We start from the raw sequence: 25,298 nt of genomic DNA, 5'->3' as shown, positions 1-25,298 counted from the left end.
TTCAAATCTCTGGTTTCATTTCTATAGGGACAATATTTTACACTTTTCTACAATTTTTATTGTCATTTTTCTACAATTGTTAGCTGGTGTTGCGGTGTTAAATATTGTGAAATTAATACAGGTACATTTCCCACACATTAGATTTTAATTCACATTGATTTAAAGTGGCTTGTTCAAGGGCACAGTGAGAACAGCCGGACACAGTTAACTGTTTGACTCATAATTTATCCAGACTGTACTCTGATCAGCCATAACCCCTTTGATTCTACCCTTACTGTCCTTTCTCCTACTTCCACTGACCATACAGGAGGAATTGCAGATTGTAGTCCATCTATTGCTATTTGCCTTCTTTCACCGCCATCTTCAATGAACAGGACCCCCATAGAGCAGGTATGATTGGGGTGGTGGATCATTCTCTGTGGTGGTGTTGAGCTGGTATGAGTGGATCAGACACAGCAGTGCATCTAGTGGCAGCAAACCTAGTCTTGAAACCAAATGCAACCACCAGTTTGGGAGTATCTCAGCTTTCAACCAAATGAAAGGGCAATTTTAGACGAGGCAGTGTACACAATCTGTGCCAGTAAGTTCACTGTGAAATGGGGAAATGCGAATTTGAGATCTCAAGTAGCTACCTATAATCCAGCTATCGAAGCCCTACTTCCGCCACCAGCGCCAAGTCATGGAGCAGCCTCAAAGGGAACAGTTCAGGCCAGTTCCAGGATTGTAGAAAAAGGATAAATTCAACATATTGCAGTGTTGAGCCCCAGTCAAACACAGCACAGGAAATTCTTTCACTGTGACAGCCCTACAACTGTATGGTGAGTAGAGCTGAGAGAATGGATAGTGAGTGTACAAACAAGTCATGCTACTAACTCAGACACTTAAAGAAAAGCTGTGAACTGAGCAGTTAAATCTTTGTTCCTGGATTTTCCAATCACAGGCTCGACTGTTTCGGAGGCTTTACTACAGCAGTCTGTCCCACCAGTTTAGAGAGGTCCACACAGTTTCAGGCTTTCTGTCACCTAGACTTTCAGAATCGTTTTTAATTATAGAAATGCTGTGATTTTAAACAGGTCATGTCCACCAGGGATTGGCTAAGTGAGGAATGTCATGTGGCTTCAGCCCCACCTCAGTCCCTGTGGCTCAGGGTTTGGCTTGGAGCACAACCTCATGGGGCAAAACTCTGGCTTATTCCTTGCGTTGTTACCTTGCCAGAGAGGTGGTGCATGGCCAGTGGCGAGGCTTAGGAAGCCCCCTTCATCCCATCTCCCAGGGCTCGGGCCACAAATTAGAAACATGATTTGGTCCAAAAGCAGCACTCAGGAAGGACCTAGTTTTTTTTAAGAATCAGTTTGCCAGCAAACGCATCAGCAAATGAGTAAAATGTTTAAAAACAAGAATGGATTTCTATGTTTTACTATCAATGGTGAATTAATATATTTTCTGTAACTGCTGCAACATGTAATTTAAACATTTAAGGTATCTGGAGGTATTTCAGTGTACAAAGTTCAAGGGCACAGGCTCAAGTTGAATAATCATCATCTCTGATTCCTCAGACAGCATGACATCACCAACAATAATTCCTTTGTAGTCAACATAACCACACAGGCTTAGGATTACATTGGCAGATATGTCAAGCACTACAATGCATAGTTGCATTCACAAATACCAGTTTCTACTTCACTGTGCCTAAAGGAAGCTTTAACTGAATCCCCACTCTATTCTAGAAATATTTGGGATGGACGCTGAGTGCTCTGGACGATTGAAGACAAGTACATCAGAGTGCTACCAAAATCCAGGGACTGTCATGGTATGAGGTGTCTGTGCCCTTGGCAAAAGTAAAACACACACCACAACAACACACGCTGCATTCAAGAAGACATCTTGTCCAGGCATGCCCATGGGTATTTTATTATTAGTATTTTTTTTTTAACAAAAGACAATGCAAAACCACTTTCTGCTTGCACTGCTAAGGCATGGCTGCTGAAGAACAGTGTGCAGGTGCTGAATTGCTCTGCCTACAGTCTTGGCCTGTCCCCAGAAGACAGTGTGTGATACAGACCCCATTCATTTGCACACATTAAAACAGGTTTGCATGAAGAATAGGCAAACAATAACTCAGAAACATTTTGTACCTCTGTATCTTGGAAAATATATGTCCTTTAGCTGTAGACTAGAGGATAATGCTTCACCCTCTGTCTAAAGTTCTTTGAAATATGATGGAAGAATTAAAACATATTTAGTTTGTTATTTAAAAAAAAGAAAAATTGTGAGGTAAAACAAACAATGATGCTTTGTCTTCAGGTGAAAGATAGTTTCCATATCAGTGCTTCCTCTTTTCTTTAGATTTTTCCTTACTGTTCCCATCCATCCATCCATCCATCCATTATCTGTAACCTCTTATCCAGTTCAGGGTCACGGTGGGTCCAGAGCCTACCTGTAATCATTGGGCGCAAGGCAGGAATACACCAACTCCTCACAGACAGTCACCCGGAGCGGGAATCGAACCCACAACCTCCAGGTCCCTGGAGCTGTGTGACACTACCTGCTGCGCCACCGTGCCGCCCTCCTTACAGTTCCCTTTAAATTTAATGAATTTAAGTTTAAATTAAAGGTTGTAGACAGATCATATCTTTGCACCCCAAGCAAAGTCTGCATTATCACCACCAATGAAGTTATTAGCAGGCCCCACAGCTCCGTGAACATGTACAGTGCGATACTTTTGTATGTCTGCAGCTCTGCAGAAGACCTTAGAGTTAGTCTGGGCTGCTGTAGTGGATTAGACCTGTTTTCTGTGCCTGCCAAGTCCACTCTGACTCTATTAGCTCCTCATTAATGAAGGGCCCGGGGCCTTTATCCTCTGCTTCAGAAGCCTGGCAGACTCAGAAAGCCCCAAGGAAAAGTACGACCCCCACCTCCCTCCTCACTCACAGGGGCCAGAGCCACAGAACAGGACCTCAGTCCAGACAGAACATTAGTGTGAAATGATGTAAGCTTGATGTAAGATTTGTGTGAAAGGATCAAGGGCTGTATTACATGCTCCCTGCATTTATGCTCTTGTCTCTCAGTCAATGTCATTGTCAAAAAAGTCAAGTGGGCTCCAGCATCACAAGCGGAATTTTAACACAGCGGGACAAATGCGAGAAGACAGCCTAAAAACATTTTTGTCACCCATCAATTGCCAGTCGTGTGTAATCCGTGTCCGAGTGCCGGGAGGAGATTCGGTTTAGGATTTAGATCCAACAGAGGTGAGACCAATTATTCATTAGAGCTGCAGACAGATTTAGTGGAAGAAAGCCCTGAATGAATAATTCACAGCACTCCACTCCCCCCTGAGCCTGTCTGCAGCTTTGCTGTGAGTGAAGTTATGGTGCTGGCTTTGTTCAGTTCCAGATGCTGTCGTGTTGCTATAGGGCCTGAGCTCCGCTCCACACAGCTATTCTCCGAAACAGCCAGACACGCTAATCAGACCAGATTAGAGCTGGCAATTATCTGATGACTGGCACACTTCAGCTACACATCAACATTCCCCCACACAGGTGTTCATCTCTACACTCCACACAACAGCAGAACTACAGACAGACGCCACAAACACAGGATTATCCCAGGCTAGGAGTTCCTGTATTTAGACCTTTAAGGGAATTTCACACTCGTTTATCTGTGAACTCGTACGCTGCAGGGCCACGCCCCTATTTGGCAGACTTCTAAAGGAAAAAATGCAAAAAACAACAACAAATAAATCATGCTACTAGGAGTAAGACCACATAAGAGCCTCTTTGGTTTTGCAATGAAATGTAGGCTCCTCTGTTTAGTGCACAGTGCTCCAGTCAGCCCCGAGGACTAAATAATCATTTAATCTAATCTAATAAGCAACAAGCGAGATTAAAAAAAAATGTAATAAAAAAATAAATCATAGGAACTCCCCCTACAGTGATGAGTCGAAAGTAGCAACAGAGGTTTAATACACTGTCAGAAAAATGGTCACTCTGGTGGTCCCCTACATATTTTGTACCTTTAATTAGAGAACATACTTATATCTTATTTTTAGCCCCATTTCATCTCCAGGAATTATATTTTATTTTACACAGTTCTATAATGAAAGGTTACAAATATTCACCTCTCTTTCTGGAGGACAGTATGTAATGTACCTTTAAAGAACACAACTGGACTTTAACACCACTGCTGTACCTTTAAAAAGTACATTTACACTGTTTGTATGTTTAGTGACCAATCATGTACCTCTACTGCATCCTTCTTTCTGAGTGTATATATTACAGGTCAGTGGAGCATTGCAGTGATTTTGAAGTTGTTATTTCAAGGTAAAAACACTACCTAGTGCTGTTTAAGTAATAATATAAATGAACTGTACTTTCAATTTGTGTACTTTCAACTATATACAGTGTGCACAGTACACAGTGAATAGGTGCAACTCACACATACGGTGGCAGGCAACAGCTCAAGACAAGTAACAACAATGTAATTCATAGTAACAATAACATGAGATAATAATAAATAAAATAAATTGTATTAAGGAGGGGCGGCACGGTGGCGCAGCAGGTTAGTGTCGCAGTCACACAACTCCAGGGACCTGGAGGTTGTGGGTTTGATTCCCGCTCCGGGTGACTGTCTGTGAGGTGTGTGGTGTGTTCTCCCTGTGTCTGCGTGGGTTTCCTCCGGGTGACTGTCTGTGAGGAGTGTGGTGTGTTCTCCCTGTGTCTGCGTGGGTTTCCCCCGGGTGCCCCGGTTTCCTCCCACAGTCCAAAAACACACGTTGGTAGGTGGATTGGCGACTCAAAATTGTCCGTAGGTGTGAATGTGTGTGTGTTGCCCTGTGAATGACTGGCGCCCCCTCCAGGGTGTATTCCCGCCTTGCGCCCAATGATTCCAGGTAGGCTCTGGACCCACCACGACCCTGAACTGGATAAGCACTTACAGATAGTGAATGAATGAATGTATTAAGGAGGGCAGATATTGACCAGTTATGGTACACATTATGTGCGATATAAGTGAGATAAAGTGCAGTATGCTATAAAGATTTATTCAAAATGTATGATGTAGTTCATCACTTATATTAAGATTATTTGTCCATGTTTGTGAGTGAGGGCTGGTGTATCTGGATGCATTTATTGTTGATGACACATTCTGAACTGATAAAAATGTCCATCTCCTGCCTCTGGCTCACTCTTTGGCTGTAGGGTTCAAATGAATCATTATTGATCTTGTGCTACTGACAGAAGTCTCAGCTCAGGAGCAAACCTTGAGAATAACACTCAGCACCCAGTGTTGCTGTAAAAGACTCATTGTTTGGCTCACTGAATAATAGAATTTAAACACTGCTTTTTCTGCAGTGATTACAACGCTTGCAGATTGTGGTTGGGGAAGATGGGATATGAGAATATGTGTCATTAGCCGAAGGGTGAGATTAACAGGGCAGAATAATTTTATTACGTAAGATCCAGCTCGGCCCAGCTGAGACGTCATCTCTGTCTTGAACTGAAGATAACAGATGACACTCACATTCTCTGCACTCGTTTCATTTCCGTCTGTCCAGGGCTGCTTTTGCTGATGGATTTTAAATAGCATGTTTGCCAAGAAAGAGCCTAATTTCTTCTAAATAAGCTTTTTTTTTTGCTTTACCCATCCACTAGTGACTGATGGTTTTATTCTACCTTTAGTAACATTAGCTTCCACCATTTCAGTGCTAATATTACTTCAAAGCTTTCATGGAAGTCTCACTATCCAAAGTGGCTAATACAGAAATTAACACTAGTTTGTAGCAATGTGATTATCATCAGTGGTATCAGTAACAATCCCCACAGTGATCCGACCATTCCTTTTAAGGCTACAAGGCCAAATCTGGATCTTTGTCTAATATACAGCTGCTGGTCATAACATTAGAATATCATGAAAAAGTTTATTTATTTCAGTAATTCCATTCAAAAAGTGAAACTTGTAAATTATACTCATTCATTACACACAGACTGATATATTCCAAGTGTTTATTTCTTTTACTTTGATGATTATAACTGACAACTAATGAAAATCTAATGAAAAATAGTTTCACTTTTTGAATGGGACTACTGAAATAAATCAAATTTGTCAGGATTTAAAACACATTCACGCACAGATTATCACTGCTTACTTTACTTATGTTATTTGTTTATCCTAATATTAGGGGTTTTAAACAAACTCATACTGCTCAGATAAATAGCCTAAAACTTTTGCACAGCACTGTATGGTCCTATTAAATTCTTCAGAATTATTAAGCTACTTAATTAAATGGGATGCTTTGGAGGAAGTGTACATGAACCTGTCCCTATGCCCAATGCCAAGTGTCAGCCAGAGGGGTATAAACCACATGCCAGCACTGGGCTCTGAAGTGCAGGAAATATATTTTCTTGAGGCACGGCACTCTATCCATTACCTCTGGGATGAGTTAGAGCAGTGTTTGTGATCCAGAACTAATCATCCAACATTGGTACTGACCTCATTAATGTTCTTGTGGCTGAATGCAATCAAGTCCTTACCACAGTGTTACCAATATCTAGCGTAAAAACCCTGCCAAAGAGAGTAGAGGCTGTCACTGCAGAAAGGGGAAAAACAACCTTTGTTTCTAAATAAATGATGGATATTGGCCGTGGAGTGTATCTTGCAATTCTATCTATGCCCATATCTCTCAATGAAAATTAAATACCAAGTAGAGACCCCTGTCTGTCCTCAGAACCTGTGTGATGGATCTTCAGAGCAGAGAGCTTTATTTATAGCAGATGCTGTACCCTCCCTGGGAGTCTGATTTGATTTGTCACACAGACATGCCCTTACTTGTCAGCGAATGTGTCTCTCATGGTGATGTAAAGATTTCTCTCTCTCTTTCTCTCTCTCTAATTCACTGGGCTTTTGTTTCAAAGTCAATCTGTGTTATACAACAGCAAAAGTCTACCTACTGAAGTTAAGAAACTGACAGTCATCCTCCATGCAACAAAGGCAGAGAGCTGCTTTGAACAGACAGCTCAAGGAGGGAATGAGGAGGAATTGGTGAGAGAAACAAGACACGGCAGCATGGTGGACGTCAGTCGAGGGAAAACGCTTTGCTTTAAGCTCCCCCCTCCTGTCTGAGCTGCCCTTTTTGTTTTCACCCATCTTGAGCTCCCTTCTTCACTCTTCAAGTGGGAGCACTTCAAAGTGGGAGCGGTCAGAGTACGCATTAACAATGGACTTCAGAAAACACAGCCTTGGCTTCTCAAGAGGAACACGTCCGATTTGTCCTACATTTCAATCCTCAAACAGCTTTAGGCCAAAAAATCCACAGTCTGCAGAGGCTCCTCGCAACAGACGCTTGCATCTCCCTGAGGACTGTACACCCTCCCCACTAAACAGATTTGCAGAGCGTGTGGATATCAGATTCTCTCTCCTAGGTGACCTGGGCGTTTGGATGCTGCTGCTGCTCCGAAAGAACAGTTTGAGTTTGGGAATACTCACATCTAACAGAAGAATGAACCCAGAATCTCCAGAATTAGAACGATAATTTAATGATGTTAATTTGTGGTTTGGTATGCATTTCTCTGATTATTTAGGAATTAATAGATATATGGGTGTTTTTATCATTCATTCATTAATTCATTGTCTGTAAGCGCTTATCCAGTTCAGGGTCACGGTGGGTCTGGAGCCTACCAGGAATCACTGGGCATAAGGCAGGAACACACCCTGTAGGGGGCACCAGTGCTTCACAGGGCGACACACACTCACACGTATGGACATTTTTGTGTCGCCAATTCACCTATCAACGTGTGTTTTTGGACCGTGGGAGTAAACTGGAGAACACTGAGGAAACCCACATGGACACAGGGAGAACACATCAAACTCCTCACAGACAGTCACCCGGAGTGGGACTTGAACCCACAACCTCCAGGTGGCTTTAGAGCCACGTTCCACTGTACTTCACTGTGCTTAAATGACATATGTAAAGAACTTATTCCATATTATGGCTAACTGCATGACGTCGAAACATTGTCAGAAAATTGGTCACTGTTGTGGGACCTTCAAGGGCACATATAGTACCTTTAATCAGGGAATATAATTTTACCTTATTTTAATATAATTGTAGATTTTAAAATTGTGTTGATTTTATCTCCAGGACTTATGTTTTTTTTTATATATGGCACAGTTCTATACTGAAAAATTACGAATATTTTTCTCTTCTTCTGGTGAAAAGAATGTAATGTACCTCTACCATACCCTTTTTTTCTGAGAGTGTAGGCAAACATGTTAGAACATCACAATATAGATTTTTTTTTTTTTATCGTTTTAAAAATGATGATGATATTATTGCGAAGGATCTGATATGGCACAGCCCTGCATAAGAACAAAAAAATATTAAAGCAATAAGGACAAATACAAAAACAATAAAAAAAATCTAAGATAGTATCAGGGTACAATCTTAGTAGTTTTTGCAGTGAGTTCCAGTCTTAGGCTGCAGCTGACTGAAAGACATTTATATTTGTTTTAGAGATTTACAGCATTATGAAACGGGCAGCACAAGTGTTAGAAACCAAACATGAAAACTGCAATAATTGACAAGGAGGTGACAGGCCAAGAAAGGTTTAATAAATAAGTGAGTACCAGTAGATAGTGCGATGGGTGTGTAACGATAGCCAATTGACAGAGGAGTAAAGAGAGCACTGATGTGTTTTAAAAGGAGCATTTATGGCAAGCCAAGTAGCAGAGTGGTACAGTGTGCCCAGTTTCTGAAGAGTGCTTTTACAAACTGACCTGTAAATAACATCCCAATAATCAAACATAAGCAGGATAGTCATTTGAACTAACATAAGTTTAGCAGAGTGACCGAGTGAAATGCGCTTAGACTGTAACCAATTTTTTTTTTACTATCGGTTATAGACAGTAAAATATATTTATATTCATTATTTATGTTTATGATAGAGCAGCACGGTGGCGCAGCAGGTAGGTGTCGCAGTCACACAGCTCCAGGGACCTGGAGGTTGTGGGTTTGATTCCCGCTCCAGGTAACTATCTGTATGTTGGTGTGTTCTCCCTGTGTCTGCGTAGGTTTCCTCCCACTGTCCAAAAACACACGTTGGTAGGTGGATTGGCGAATCAAAAGTGTCCGTAGTTGTAGGTGTGAGTGTGTTGCCCTGTAAAGGACTGGTGCCCCCTTCAGGGTGTATGCCCACCTTGCGCCCAATGATTCCAGGTAGGCTCTGGACACACCGCAACCCTGAACTGGATAAGGGTTACAGACAATGAATGAATGTTTATGATAATTTTATGAAAAATACTACGTTTTTCTTTGCTACCTCTTTTTTATTACTGAGTACTTTACTGTCCCTTTGCTGCTGTAACACTGAATTTCTATAACCACTGTGGGACTAAAAGGATTTTAAAATTTTGAACACATTTTGGACATAGACATTAATTTGTGCTCACATAGCTTGTATAATCTCCACAGACAAGCATGAAAACAATGTTCTTCTGTAGAGCCACATGATCCTAAGGTCACCATGCACAGTGCTAAGTTTCAGTGCCCCCAGCACTGTCATTTTTCTGGAGCACGTATGAATACATTTGGGAAGAACTGGATGAACTGAAATCCTTACAGAACTGTTCTAAAAACTAGTGTAAAGCCTCCAAAGAATGGTAGAAGTGGTTAGTGAAGCAACGGCAGACAAACTCCCAAGCACACTTGATTTCAAATGAAATGTTTCACGAGCAGGTGTCCAAAAACTTTTGGCTGTGTGATGTAGTTATCGACTGATACATTACATGTCTTGCAGCAAGCTGCTCGCTCAATATTTCAGTAAAGGCCCATTAGCAGCACGTGCCGCTCTCTCCTGGGCTCTAGAACGTCTCGGGCAGTTCTCAGGAATAGCCCACGCCACGTTCTCTGATAGCAGAGGCTAGAACAAAGGCTCGCTATATATAAGTCTGCAGCACCTCCCGTGTCAGTGTGTAGGCTGCTCTGACTGCGTCTTCCATTCCAGCAACACTCTAAACTCAGCTCACACATGCCTAACACAAGGCAAGTGAATGATGAGTGTGCGCTGAGAAGTTTTTTTTATTTCATTTATTTTTTACATTATAATATCTCTATAATTTTTCATTCCAACTTGGTATTCACTAAGTCCATCCATTAACTAGCTAAGACTCCCTCAATCACACCATGCTACTAAGCTGAGAGAGTGAGACAAGCTTGGAAGAGAAAACACACTGCCCAGATCCGTTATGCCAGCAAACTGGATAGTATGACACTGATTGATGTGGGGGGAAAGAAGGCCATCCCATCCACTTAGTGAGGCCAATTGTGCTTTCTAGGATTCTCTGGCTCATTTGACTGAGGCAATTTCCCAAAAAGCTAATCAGAACCATTTAAACAACTTCACATACAGGGCATGTCCAAACAACCTATGAAGAAGCAGAAACATAACTTTCACTAAACCTGGAAGGTTATTCAGAACAGTGCTGTTACTTTAAATGAAACACATTAGGCTTATAAGAAAGAGCACAGAGGAACAAGGGGTTAGGCCCCGCGGGTGTTCAGAAGTGTGTGACTTTGCAGTGGATAAACTCACCAGGTGCTTTAAGCAATACATTGAGAATGCCGATGGCCTGCTACCAGGGACGGATTAATAAATCATGGGCCCCTGGGCATGGACCCACGCAGGTCCCCCCTCCTGCTACATACACATGAACCAACCACCTCGTCCGTCACTCCCCACAAACAAATTAAAGAAGCCATGAATGCCCCAATTCCCAACACATCTTAAAGCCTTTACACAACGAGTCTGATATTTACGCACGAAAAGAAGGACGTAGTGCTATATTATAGGTGTTCCACACACCGAGTCTGAAACTGACGGACTGCGACGCTGCGTCAGATTTTGAATTCGTTCTTGTTCTATTTTCTGCGTTGACGGGTACGTTAATTATCAGGCCGACCAATCAGAGTGCCGTTGTCATGGTTACAGATAAACAAACGAGCAAGACGACGACGACTGAACAGTTTGTCTTGTTTCTAGCAGAACACAAAAGCTAAAAAAAATAACCAAAACGCTGAGAACTAAAATGCGTAATTTAACGTAATTATTATCACTTTAAATGAGAGGAGCTACACGCAGAAGCAGAGACTCGATCTCCCCCAGTCACCTTTGAGAACACTGCTGAACTCTGTATCGGGAGCCTGGGGGGAATTCAATCTGTCGTTTACTTGCGGCGTTTAAAGTAAAAGGCTAAATTCGTCATTGTTCCTATAAATCGATGTATTATTCCTGTTCCAGCGCCTTCCCCTGATTTCAGAGCGCTGAGACAAAAAAAACAAAACAAAACAAAAAAACGCGTCGGACGCGGTGAAAGTTCTACTGCGTTAAAAGTCGCATCCGTTTTTTACGTGCGTGAACATCGTACTCGGTGTGGAAAGGCCTTTATTCAAGAAAAATACAGAGATATTAGGTATTACTTTTTCCAGTAATGCTGCTTCTTTCCTTTTTAAGTTTTTTTTCTTGGACCCATTAATGTGGTCTAGGGCTCTCCTTTTTCTTTTTAATTACCGATTGTCCACATTAATTAAATCAATAAATCAATATCATGAACACTTTAGACCTAATTAAATGCTCTCTGCTTGCCAGTTCAGACTAATACACCAATGATATTTCAGAATTGACTTAAAATTCTGTGACTGCGCATTCATTGTCTCTTTGTCTCTAAGCTCTTGATTGGTTAATCTAGCGCAGTGGCAATTAGTCCTGGTCGAGGGCCCCCTGGTGGCCAGGGCCCTGAGCACGTACCCATTAAACCCGGTCGGTAATCCGTCCCTGCCTGCTACACATTAACGATCGTGTAGCGCCATTTAAAAAGTGCTGCCATCTGCTGGTCGGCAAAGAAATCAGATTTCATTAAAAACATTTTTTTGTTTAAGTTTGATTTATCGTAGCGCGGTCATTAACAGGGTTTTAATATTTTTTTTCCCTCGGCAGTTGCACAAAAACCCCCAAAACAATTATATTAATAAAACATTAAACCAGGATAGAATTATGCTAACAGGTCAAGTACATAAGACAATTAATATGAGTAAACAAACTGTACCACAACTGAGAAATACCATATTAAATCAATCTCCTTTAATTATGTTAAGACATTTACATATGTATTCACATATTTACTTTTTCATTTAAATAAAGTGTTAAACACAGTCATTCCAAAAGCTTTTCTGAAATATATAACAATTACTAAAATTGTAAATAATTACAATATTAAATCACCTACCTTAAAAAAGGCTAAATCATTTACATATATTGCAGAGGAGATGTATACATTTATTATTAACAGAATCACATTTACACTATGCTTAAATCTGAGGCTGAAACTCTTAATTCATTAAGGCATTAGGAGAACACATCTCACTCAAGCAGGAAACAGACCTGATTTCAAATTGCTTTGTTACTTATATAAAACATTCATTCAGGTTATTCATCATAATCCTCCATTTACAGCAGTACTGCTTTTCCTCCTGAACACTGAGGCCTGTTTCCCTTGAGTAATGTGGCAGATCACACGCATCCTTTCCACACATACAGCATTAGTACAGTGAAAAGAAACCTGTTTCTCAAGGACATAAATATTTCAAAGGGATAGACATTCAGCCTGTTATTTTTTTAAAACTTATTCCTGAAAGAGCAACACTGGATAACCTCTAAAGTTTTCTGGCAGTACAGTTGTATGAAGCTTGTACACATGCCAGAAAATGTGTATGTAGCACAGAAAGTTTAACAATATTCATGAACAGCAGAACATGTTTTGAGATTATAATAATGTTTTGCCTCACTTCAAATCATTTATTTTACAGAAAAAAAGAGGCCTGAGATTTGTTCAGTTCCCAGCTTGAGCAAAAACACCATGCTATGTCACTAAGAGGCCTTAGGCAACACACCTAATGTTGTATTACTTTAAATCGCATAGGAAAAACAAATCTTGTTAACATGAGCTCTGAAATGAAATGCAAGACATAGCATCACAAAGACAGTGTGTGTGAAACATACAGTGTCCATTTAGTCTTAATTAAGCTAATGTTACTCTCTGACCTGGTGTAAACAGGCCTGTATTCTGTGGTTTGCCTTCCCTTAAAGCACCAAAAGATTCATAGCTGCGAGGGAAATAAAAAGAAATAAGAACACAAGAATTTCAAATTATTGATTATAGTTTTTTTTTGTGCCTACAACCAAATAAAGCAATGAGTAAATACTTACAGTTCAGCATATTTCCTCCAGTCCTGTCTGCTGATGGAGTTTCTGGTGCTGGAGAGTGCGGAGATCAGGTGAGTTTGACATATCAAGAGGCCAGGTTTATTAGGGCCTGTCTGCACCAATGAGAGGTCCTCCTAGAAATATATACACACACAAATTAGGTTAGAGCTGCGTATGGCAAATTGTATGGCATCAATAACCTTGTTCTGACATATGCAAAACTTTGAATACCCCAGATATGTGATATGTGATATAAGTTAACATTCTTTACAGGGAACAAACTTTAATATGTCATTGTATGCAATTCTGTACATTTTACACATCATTTCTGTTTATTTACTGAGTTTAATAAATTAGGAAAAAACTAAAACTACACGTAAAATGGTCTATTTTAATGTCCCCTAACATGTTAAATGAAGTAAATAAACAGTTGTTTGCTATAGTTTAAGGTTTTCTTTTTAAATATTTCCTACAAAGTGCAACGTGCATTAAATAAAGAATCAAAATGCAGATGCAAAATAAACAAGTTCATACTCCATAGAATGGCCATGTTTGTACTAGGTTTTATACAGAATCACTTATAAATCACAGCAATTGGAGAAATTTCTCTTTTAAACTATGTGCAATTATAATAAGAATATTAGAATAAGAAAAAGAACATTAATAGAGTTATATGAATGTGTGTGCGTGCAGTCCTGAGACTGACAGGGCTCCTGCGGTAGCTGCTTTTGATGATGTTAAGATCAGCTCTGAGACGTTCGATTTGTTCTTGGCTCTGCTCCTGAAAGCCCTCCTGCAGAGAGGACATGAAGACTGGGACATGAAGACAGCTTGTGTCCTTCACTGACACACCCGTCAGGTCAGGAGTGGTGGAGTTTTGTACTGATAGACACTGTGAATTCTGAGAACAGAGACCAAGGAACAAAGACTATTACTGTGAACTATTACTCTGACTGTTAACTTTCACAACAACGATTTAACTTCATATAATTACATTTTAATAGAATTCCATACAATTTTCTCCTTGTTTAAAATAGATGCTGCCCTGTACATAACTGACAACAAATACAATAATAATACAATGGTAAAAGCAGATGGTAAATGCTACAATCAGAAATTTCTCCCCTACTTCACATCTTTCTGCACGAAAAATGAACACAAACACTTTAAAGTTTATGTGGTGGAAGGGTGTGTGAGAAAAGGGCAAAACATTAGTGGTTGATGTTATTTTTCTAAGCCCACTTGTGCACAGTGACAAACAAAAGTCAGAAGAGGTTTTAGACGCATTTAACATCTTCAAAGAAGAATAACATTTCTGGTTTCAAATTGTATTATTTGAACATGAAGCGTATGTAAAAACAACTGTGTTGGTTTAACAAATTGTTTTCTTTTCTGATATTAACAAACAAATTGACATGGAATTTGAGGGGGTTTCTCAAACTTGAAGAAGGCGAGAGTCATGCCGTCATGGAGCACAGCTAGAAAACCTTTCTGGTCTCTTGCTCTCACCTGCTCAGAAGAGGACTGGTTATCCAGCTCTAATTCAAAGGAACTGCCAAAGTAGAGGCGCCAGATGTTGTGACGGGGGTCTTCAGGGGGCATCTCACTGTGCTCCAGCAGCACTGCTGCAGAGGACTCCAGCCCAGCCTCTCCCTCCCCTGCAGAGTCATCAGAGCCACTGCTGTGGTTCAAGAAGATCAGTGAGGACAGACTCACATCACTGTCTGACCCTGAGCCCAGCTCCTGCATCACAACACAGGGAATACAGCATGCATTTATTCATTCAGCTTCACAATTTAAAACTCACTATAGTCACTGCCTGCTCACCTTTTACTGTAGAATATAGCTAAAAACTGCAATGCTACATAAAGTCTCTAAAATGTACTCTGTCTGTGTGTGACTCACAGGCAAGAGGCTAGGCCCCAGACTGCTGTGAATGGCCTCCAGCTGAGCATTGTAGAGCAGAGCTTTAAGGTCAGCTCCTGTGAACAGCTCAGTGGCCACAGCAATCTGCTCCAGGTCCACGTCTGCAGCCAGAGGCACCGAGTGAGTCAGAGCCTTAAGAATCTCCACCCGCGCTTCCTGAAAGCATAATTCAACAAAATTCTGCCTCTGGTGCAAGGTCCTTTGTACTATTTTGCATTCCTTATATTTTCATTTTGCATTCCTTATATATTGGGTTCATTCACATGGATGTCTTTTATCAGTGCGTATTTCACCTCTCTAGCAGCTCAGTTCTGTTGCCGAGCAGAAACCCATATAGAACAAAATTATTATTTTTTCCACAGGGTATGTAGATTTCACCCTTCTGTCAGACATTGTCTTTCACAAGATAACCACAAATTGTCCCAACAAGTAATTTAATGCTGACCCGGTCTGGAGGTGGGCAGTAGAGAGACTTGTCCAGCCGTCCAGGTCTCAGCAGGGCAGGGTCAATAAGGTCAGGACGACTGGTGGCTGCCAGCACATACACTCCTGAAGAGTAACATAATCAAATGAGACTACAGACTACGGTTAGAGGTGCTCGTCTCAGCAGGTCCACAAGGACATTTTAGTCACATAGTTTGTGACACAAACACAGCACAGTGAGAAAAATATTTACTGCATATCTATATTTCAATATTTCCACAATTTCCTTTGGGATCGATGAAGTCTTATCTTATCTTATATATATTTCCACAAGATTAGAAATGTTAAAGGAAACAGCTAGGAATGTACTGATATGGGATCAGTGCAGGCAGATACATGATATTATTCCATGTACGTTTTTAGCCCAATATATTCATATTTTTAAAATGTAGAAAATGGAATTAGGGACGTCTATATTAAAATTGAAGGGGGAAAGAACAATCATACTTATTTGCAATGTATTTAAAACACAGTAACGTGCATACATTTAAACATGACTGCAGCATTAGCTACATTGTAAATTGCTGTACCACAATTGACACATATATAGTATATGAACACTGCTACTGAACAATACATACTGCATTCTAAATATGTTGTATGAAAATGTGCAATAATATGGTCAAGGAAGAATTATGCTTAATCTACAGTAAAATCCAAAATATAATGATCAGAGCTTTGCTCTGTTGCACACCCTGCAGTCCCTCTACTCCGTCCAGCTGTGTGAGCAGTTGATTAACCACACGGTCAGTGACTCCTGTGCTGTCATGACCTCGGCGAGGTGCCAGGGAGTCGAACTCGTCAAAGAACAGCACACAGGGCTTAGCTGCTTGGGCTCTGTTTATAACAAATCAAAAGCAAAAAGAAAGAGATAAAAAGTGAAAGAGGCACACAGACAGAGAGAGAGAGAGAGAGAGAGTCTTTCAATCTGCAAAGTAACTGTCAGTGACTCATGTAGTTGTGCAGTTTGACAGAGATGTGAATGTGTTTGAGTGTTTTAAAGAGACTGACACAAACCTCTGAAACACATTCCTCACAGCCTGCTCACTAGCACCTATGTACTTGCTGAGAAGCTCTGGACCCTAAAGAAGCACATAAACAGTGTAATATAGAACTTCTCAGTTATTATAAATGGACAGTGAAATTTAATGGCATGTTTAAGACCAGTGAAGCCACTGTGAACCAGTGCATTACTGTAAACAGGTATCTAAGCAAGACCAGTTTAGCTCTCTTGTACTCCTGGCCTTCGATGGTTGTATCATTGATAAGTCAAACTCTGTTCTCTTCTATCTATTATTTTCCCAAATACATAAACACTCACCTTGATGCTGATGAAATTCATTCCACTCTCTTTGGCCACTGCTCCTGCTAAAAGAGTCTTGCCTGTGCCGGGAGCACCATAGAGGAGCACCCCGGATCGTTGGCGAATGGGCAGGCTGGAGAAGAGCAGTGGGTACTGGAACACAGCACACAGGACATCTGTGAACTTATTCTTTATTATGAAAATACACTAATGATGAAAAATGTTGCTTTTTAAAAGTTACTGATTTCTAGAGAATAAAATAAATTTTGTGGCACAAAAGTGTAAAAAACATTTCTAATAACTTGAAACCTGTGAAGTTGCAGAAGAGCAGCATGTTAGAATTCATTCATTCATTATCTGTAACCGCTTATCCAATTCAGGGTCGCGGTGGGTCCAGAGCCTTCCAAGAATCATTGGGCGCAAGGCGGGAATACACCCTGGAGCGGGCGCCAGTCCTTCACAGGGCAACACAGACACACACACACCTACGGACACTTCAGAGTCACCAATCCACCTATCAACGTGTGTTTTTGGACTGTGGGCAGAAACCGGAGCATCAGGGGGAAACCAACGCGGACACGGGGAGAACACACCAACTCCTCACAGACAGTCACCTGGAGCGGGAATCAAACCCACAACCTCCAGGTCCCTGGAGCTGTGTGACTGCGACACTACCTGCTGCGCCACTGTGCCGCCCAGCATGTTAGAATTATTCATTTTTATTACAATAATTATAAAAACTGCAAACTGTAAAATGACTAGTAAATCATGACCATTTCAAAACTAATAAACACAAATTACAGAATGTATCATATTTAAAAAGCACATAGCAAATGTCAGTGCAAAATACTAGTAGATTAATATTGCATTCCTTGTTTACCACATTCATAACATAGAAATAGTCATTCATTGTCTGTAGCCGCTTTTCCAGTTCAGGGTCAGATTCAGGGAGACTACCCAGAATCCTTGGGTGCACACCCTGTAGGGGCGCCTGTCTTTTACAGGCACACACACACACACTTTTGAGTCGCCAATCCACCTACTAACGTGTGTTTTTGGGTCATGGGAGGAAACCCATACAGACACAGGGAGAACACATCCAGTCACCTGGAGCGGGACTTGAATCCACAACTTCCAGGTCCCTGGAGCTATGTGCCTGCACCACTGTGCCTGTGCCACCCTACATAGGAATATGCTATCTAAAAATATTTTTTGTTAAGTTAGAATTTTTTTATCCACATGGTTGTTAGTATTAAATTATTAATATAGGAGGAGATCACAGATTTTGCAGTACACAAGTAGTGTATATTTGCCCAGACATAACTCACATATCCACATGACAAGGTAATACATTAGCGAAGGCAGATGTATAGAAATATTGTCAGAGTCAAAACTGTAATATGAACAGAGCTGAGAAGGATAACAGAAACCAGCAGGCTGATTAAAGCTCTAGTTGTGCTCTACCTTGGCTGGAAGCAGGACTGTATCCATCAGGATCTGTCGTGCCTGATGAAGACCCCCCACCCGTTCCATGCCCTTCTCGCTGGGAGTTTGCAAGTGCACCCCCCAAAGTGACGGAGGAGTGAAACCCTGCAGTGCCTGCTGGAAGTCTTTACTGCTCAAATAAACACCTGTGGTAGAACACAGCAGATCTAAAGGCCTTCAGAAAAACAACAGGCACAAAATCATAAAACAGTGTGATATGACTGAACACTTGCCTTGAGCACTGCCATCGCCTCTGCTATGTGCAATACTGGCATGAATAGCTCTGTCCAGCAGAAGGTTCAGGTCTTGAGGAGAAAAGCCCTCAGTTTTCATGGCAATGGCGTCCAACCCAAGAGTCCCTGGACCATCTTCAGATATTACATTCTTTCTGTCCATCAGAGATCTCAGGATGTTCAGTCTTTGGCTCTGTACCCAAACAAAATACACATTTACTTTATAAAAAGTGTTTTATTTTAAATATAAATATAATTTTTCACCAAGCAATCTAAGAGAGAAAATGCACACCATTACACAACACACTTTGAAAATGTCTCATCCTCAGAAATGAATTCAGAGTTCTACATATGAATAAACAAATCACAATTGCCATCATTTTTTATCTAAATATTAATATGATGACATTTGGAAGGGTATACAGATACCTTGTTACATAATTCATTTTACTGTATAATTGTAATATATTTAATAGTTTATTACATATTTCCTAATTACAACAAGATTTTGCTATTTCCAGCAAAAACAGTGATCTGGTTAAAAATAACCTCATGTAGAAATACACGCTAAAATCTTATGGAATACAAGTAGTTTCTGAACTGACCCGTTCAGGTGCCTGGATTTTGCAGAAACTCTGGAACAAGTGTGTTCCCTGCACTTGGGTCAACGCTGGGTGAAGAGAGTGCTCACTCTCTGCAGTGACCAACAGAGCTACAAGGCTGGAGCGCAGCATTACATCATCTACCACGTCTTTCAGACCTGAGCAGAAACACACACATGCACACACACCATCAGATCACACCACTTCAACTAAAGCGCTATTAAATATGACTAGACATTACATGGTAAATTAGAATATGTGGCTTTGTTTTTTCATAATTTCCATGGTTCACATAATATGAATGAAAGAGCCCTCATGGCTGTTCTCATTAAGGTTGTGCAGCCATAAATTGGCAATACATCTGGGCTAGGATCACATTTGAGCAAGGTGTTTAATGTGTCCAAGAGAAGATTAGACTGGTGTTAATACTCTGAGCAATATGTTGATGTAGTACAGCCTCTGCACCCTGCTCGTGCTCAGGTGAAGTGGCTGCTCCGGTCATGTGATCCAGGTCATCCAGCAGGACCACTGAAGGCTGTCTCCACACTGCCTGCTCAAAAACCTCCTCCAGCCTTTGTCTGACTGTATCTGCTCGCTTGCCTGAGGAAATTAGGAGTATATTGTAAGTGATATATTAATATATCAGTGACAAGATTAACACGGTTCATCAAGGTCCTCATGGAAGGTGGATATTCCTCATGGAATAAAAAAAAATGAGCACAGCATGAAACGTGTCGTCTCACCTTTTAGCTTCTTGCAGTCCACTACCTCAACATGCGCATCCAGCTCTTCTTCTGCCTTTCTGCAGAGAGCCCTGGACAGTGCAGACTTTCCACAGCCCTTTAAACACCCACAGAAGATTTTATTTTTAAACAATAATAATAACAAATTTGCAAAGTCTCATTTTTTGACTGCTAAATGCTATCATGGACTGTAATTCATCCTCATGTGGCACTGGTCATTACAATAAGTGTAGTGTTAAACTGTCACCTTGGCTCCTGTGATAAGCAGAGCTCCACTCCGGAGTCCACGACCAGTGGACACCAGCTCCTGGGAGAGAGGACCTCCCACCAGACTGTGTGAGATGTGCTTAAACGCAGATGCACTGATGTCCTCCACACCACTGGATAGAAAGTGGCAAGGCAAATATGTATCGTCCACAAAAATAAGGAATGCATTGTCAGGAATTAGGAATGCATTAATGTGCAGAATTGAGAGCTGGTAATATCTGATATTCTTTATATACAAAAATGTTTATGAATTAAAGAATTCATTCACAGATCAAATCACACACACTTTCAAAATTATGCAGTGCTAATTGGTGCTTTGCATAAAAAAAAAAAACTCTGTGCTTGTTAAATGTATATATCAGCGAATACATTTCCTCATCATTGTGTATGGCCTCTATTTTAATAGTGCCAATGTCATATTTTAATAAAGCACAAATATCTTTGTGCTTTAATAAAATATTTGTTACATAAATTCTTTGGCAACTTGGTACAAAGGTACTCCAGTAAAACTGGGCCAAAACCATTTCACTGCCAAGGTCTGGTATCTGTGGTTGCTGTTGCTATGAAGCGTTGTAAACTGTACTGATGACTTACCCAAGAGAGCTGAGGGAAGGAAAGCCAACACAAGGTGACTCATAAAGAGTGTTTACTGAAGTTGTGCGGTTTGAAGTTTGAGGCTCCTTGACAACCTATATATATATATAAAGACAACATGTTACACTTATGCATCAAAAGAATGGAGTGAACATGAAACTTAAATGCAGAGAAATACAAATCCAGTGTTTTTTCTCAACAAACCTGTATGTCTTGTTTTTGTAGCACACTGGTTGATAGGAGAAAGATCTCATCCACTGGCTTGTGTTCAGGCTCAGGTTTCAGTACAGTCAGGACAAACTCAGACTTTCCTGAGAAGTGAACAGCATCAAATGGGATTTAAAAGACAAACAGTACTGAATGATTCGAGATGTCTGTGCTTTGTCTGTACCTTCAGTACATCGTAGGAGAATGATGTTGGTTCGTCCTGTCAGACAAACTAACGGCTGGTGGCTCTGAGCATGCAGCCAGCCTAAAAAAGCAGACTGAACATCCTCCTCTCTCTCACTCCCAGCCTACAGCCAGAAGAGGAAAAAAAAAACATTCAGCACAGGAAAATGTCACTAAATACATGGTGCTTTGTAGTTACATATAGCAGAGGAGACAGGTGCATTCACCAGTGGTTGCAATGGCTGAAGAGAGACAGACAGTGCTACTTTAGGTGTACATTTTATGGGACAAATTTTGACGGCAGAGTGTGGCTCTATCCTCAGATTGACTCGAAAAATGCTTGGGATCTGTGGAAAGAAACAATTTTGCATTACTATTTATAGATGATCATTTTTACCGGTGTAGAAGAATAACATTTTCTTTATATTTATTCCTATAAGGACGTGAGAATCTTTACTTTTCCTCTATATGTTTTTAATCAATGGCTAACACTGGTTAAATTTAGTAAAATTTAGTTAAATTTAGTAAAATTAATATTATAAAACAGGCATAAAATCTGTGTTCTAAACATTTTTTATTATAAGCCCCATTTCATTCAGTGAAAGCTCAGCGGCTTCACTGATTATAACTCCAGCTCTTGTGAGGTTCATAAGCCTTGTAATTAGGGATACACAGATGCTGAATTATTATGGCTGATTTTAAAAAATATTTTTTACAGCCAAATTGACCGATCTTTATATTAGTACACATGTGCATATTATCTGGGCCAAATGAAACAATATTAAAACGAGTCCTCTGGGACCCCAAAATGGCACATAGTTGTGGTCAGTCCACAAAAGAAACACATGAACATAGAGTCAGTTAGCCAAAGTCATCACAGAAATCAAAATCATTTTCTCTATTACTGGTCAACCAGGCATTTGGAAATGTTCTGAATTTCGACTACACAACAGATCTTTTCAGTCTTGGGTAAATCTGACTGTGCATATCTAACTTACACAAAATAGTTCTAAGCCTATGCTAAAAAGACAGGTTACCTTTAAATACTTACCCATACCCTCCCAGAGTAAATGTCTCCCATTCCCGAGGTTATGTGATCTGATTGCAGCTTCTCCACATTATGGCAGAGTATTCTTACCACCACCGGCTCTTCCACATGTTCCTGTGCATCTTTTTCTGTCCTTTGGTCATTTCCACTCTTTTTATTCTCGGCTGTTTGCTTGGCCTGTTCTCTCAGTTCTTTGGGAGACTGAATCATAGATAGTCTGCCATATGTTAAAACTGGCTTACTAGTAGTACTCCAGTAGTCAAAGTGTAGGTGGTCCCATGGTAAAAGATGGATGTCTCCATGACGTGAGTCAAGATGGCTGATTTCAGCTGGTGGGGTTCCACTCACTCTAAGGACAATATCTGGGAAGATGGCAGGAACAGTGGGCACTTCAAGAATCTCCTTTGCAGGCTCAAATTTTCCAGTAAACACATACCTCACCAGACTCCTCAGATCAGCCATTCCACCCCAGTGGCCACCATATTGGCTCTGACTGGATTCCAATTGACTGTTAAAATGCTCAGGGAATGAATCAGTTCCCACTGAGGAGGCTGGTGGGGAGGATGTGTGGTCAACATTCTGTTGCCTTTGCAGGACCTTGTTCTTCAGATCTGCATCCACTGAGGGAATTTTCCAGTCTCCAGTGCGAAGTTTGGGGGAAACAATCAGCTCAGTGAATTGTTCTAGTCGACCATACTGAACAGGTGGAGAAAGAGAAACTAGAAGGACAAGAGAAAAAGCTTTAAAAACTGAGATTTTATGAGTATAGCTTTTCACCAAAGCTTTGAAGTACAAACCTATTCTAATGTAGATTACAGTGTGCTGGTCTACCCACACAGGAAACACACCATTACTGTAGACAACTCGTATCTGATGTAAAAGCTGCTGCTCCAGAGCTGTGCTGTGCAGCTCCTGGGAACAAAAGAATTAGTCTTTGTGATACACCAGTGTCATAAAGCCTGAAATATACCACTCAATTTATTTATCCCCAAAGATGTCTTCATTTTTCTGGAAAACGATTAGTGCAAAAATAGAATGTGTGAGTGAATGTGTCGCCCTGTGAAGGACTGGTGCCCCCTCCAGGGTGTGTTCCCGCCTTGCACCCAGTGATTCCGGGTAGGCTCAGGACCCACCACGACCCTGAACTGGATAAGCGGTTACAGACCATAAATGAATGAATAGTGCATATATATTAATATGATTAAAAATAAATTAAACAGAAGTTCAAAGGCACATTTTCCATTGTTTCAAATAACGTCACTGTGTATAGTAGCTGCCATTATTATTTATTCCTTTCAAAACCTTTAGTTCTTATTTAGGAGTTAAAGTTAAAGAAAAATAACAGAACCCTTTACAGATAATAAAACATCCTAACACCAAGTGTCAAAGCATAAAGATTATAGCTGAATATAAGCTATAATCACATATTATATATGTGAGTGCAGACACATACACAAGAATCGCAGGGTAAGTGTGATCTGATTATTTACCCTGGACATGCTAAAAGAAAACACAAATTAAATTACTGAAGCTTGTGTATGGTCTATTTATGAATAACTCACAGATTCTGTCAAAAGAGCAGATTTCTATTTTTTTATATGATGATATTAGTTATATAACTTCACATTGGGATCCCTGAGGAGGTGGGATTCTGTTTTTTAGATGCTGCGAGACCCTCTCCAGTAGCTGTGTGAGATAAATATTTTCATATGTCACTTCTGTTTATGTTAGTGCTGCACTGGGAAGCTAGACAGTCTGTCTTTAAAACTGCAACCAGAGCAAATTAATCACTTGACTGAAATGCAAGGAAAACAAGAAAAATGAATGGGTTTATGTGAGAATCCATCCAATCCCATGAATAATTGTGATGAATGTGAAATCAGATATAAGACTCACTAGGATCTCCCAGTCATCTGAGGAGAGAGGTTCTACAAACACCTGCTGCACAGACTGGACCTGAACACATGGCCGCAGGAACCCCTGAAATGAAGACGTTGGATGTATTTCTATATTAGTAAAGAAATTAATATAAAGTTAAAGGAACTACTATTATTAATTTTCCCCAATGTTTCTTCCTGGATGTATCAAAGAATCTATACTAAAAACTATTTCATACATGGCCACACCATGTGGGTGGTTCACTCAGACACAAAAAAGGGTTTTGCCTCTCAAGTTCACAGAAAAAAATGTAAAAGCAACAAGTAAATTCCTTGTACTATTTGGTATTTACAAAAAACAGATTGTAAATGGAAAGAATTGGGAAAAATGAAAGATTTTCAAAATGTTCTTCTTACTTGTTCTCCTTCTGTAAGTCCCAGTTTTTCAGCTAAATATCTGCTGATCTCAATCCTTTCCTCGGCTGCTGTGTGACTTCTGACCCAGCTGAGAAACACAGGTTCAGCACATGCCCAGGAAAGCTCCAGAGCCTGGGACTACATCCATAAACACAAAGTTAAAGTTCACTCTTATTTTCACAGTACATTAACCTACAATACCACTACTACACACAGACACAGACCTCCTGAAGAGAGAGTTGAGAGATTAAGTTAGATGGCAGGTGGAGGAAGCAGTTTTTGGAGTTGTTGAAGACCAGTGTAACTGGCTGAATCCCGAAGCTCCCCAGCATTGCATGGAGCTGGGTTTAAAGGTCCGTGTTGCTTCTGAAAGATTACAGAAATGACTACACTCTACAATAGCTGAGCAACTACACTGGGTAGAACGCCATACTGAGCGCGTCAAAACCCAGAGGCAGTCCTGACCAATCGAGTTGTAGAACGAGCGGCGGAAGCTCCCAAACCTGCACGTTTGGTGACTCATATCATTATAGCCCATGATAGATAATTATTTCTCATATGATGACACATATAATCGAACTAACCTCTCAGCTTATAATGATTATAATACATATTTTTAAAAATTCTACATTTGTCACACAATATATTTTTCAAGGAACAGATTAAAATATTTGAATTAA

At 40.5% G+C, this 25,298-nt stretch overlaps 1 protein-coding gene across 3 annotated transcripts; it reads right to left on the bottom strand.

Moving 5' to 3' along the window:
- Nucleotides 1-12,131: 12,131 nt before the first annotated feature.
- pex1 (peroxisomal biogenesis factor 1) lies at nt 12,132-25,085 on the bottom strand. Of its 3 annotated transcripts, none has more exons than XM_066675565.1 (24): nt 24,843-25,085; nt 24,619-24,756; nt 24,221-24,304; nt 23,122-23,236; nt 22,328-23,043; nt 21,504-21,623; nt 21,278-21,401; nt 21,091-21,197; nt 20,887-20,981; nt 20,273-20,405; nt 20,026-20,122; nt 19,712-19,882; nt 19,286-19,440; nt 18,681-18,873; nt 18,427-18,593; nt 16,981-17,115; nt 16,677-16,741; nt 16,354-16,496; nt 15,622-15,725; nt 15,156-15,332; nt 14,760-14,993; nt 13,957-14,151; nt 13,254-13,384; nt 12,132-13,150 (listed from the first exon to the last, which is right to left on the bottom strand). In XM_066675565.1, the coding sequence occupies exons 1-24, from the start codon at nt 24,948-24,950 to the stop codon at nt 13,066-13,068; spliced, it is 3,792 nt and encodes a 1,263-aa protein (XP_066531662.1). In that variant the 5' UTR covers nt 24,951-25,085; the 3' UTR covers nt 12,132-13,065. The 3 variants fall into 3 exon arrangements, with proteins under 3 accessions (XP_066531662.1, XP_066531663.1, XP_066531664.1); XM_066675566.1 differs by having other exon boundaries at nt 19,748-19,882; XM_066675567.1 differs by having other exon boundaries at nt 23,173-23,236.
- Nucleotides 25,086-25,298: the final 213 nt, after the last annotated feature.

The sequence above is a fragment of the Hoplias malabaricus genome, chromosome 6, assembly GCF_029633855.1.
Source record: "Hoplias malabaricus isolate fHopMal1 chromosome 6, fHopMal1.hap1, whole genome shotgun sequence".
Taxonomy (NCBI): domain Eukaryota; kingdom Metazoa; phylum Chordata; class Actinopteri; order Characiformes; family Erythrinidae; genus Hoplias; species Hoplias malabaricus.
This window is presented reverse-complemented; position numbering and strand designations above follow the sequence as displayed.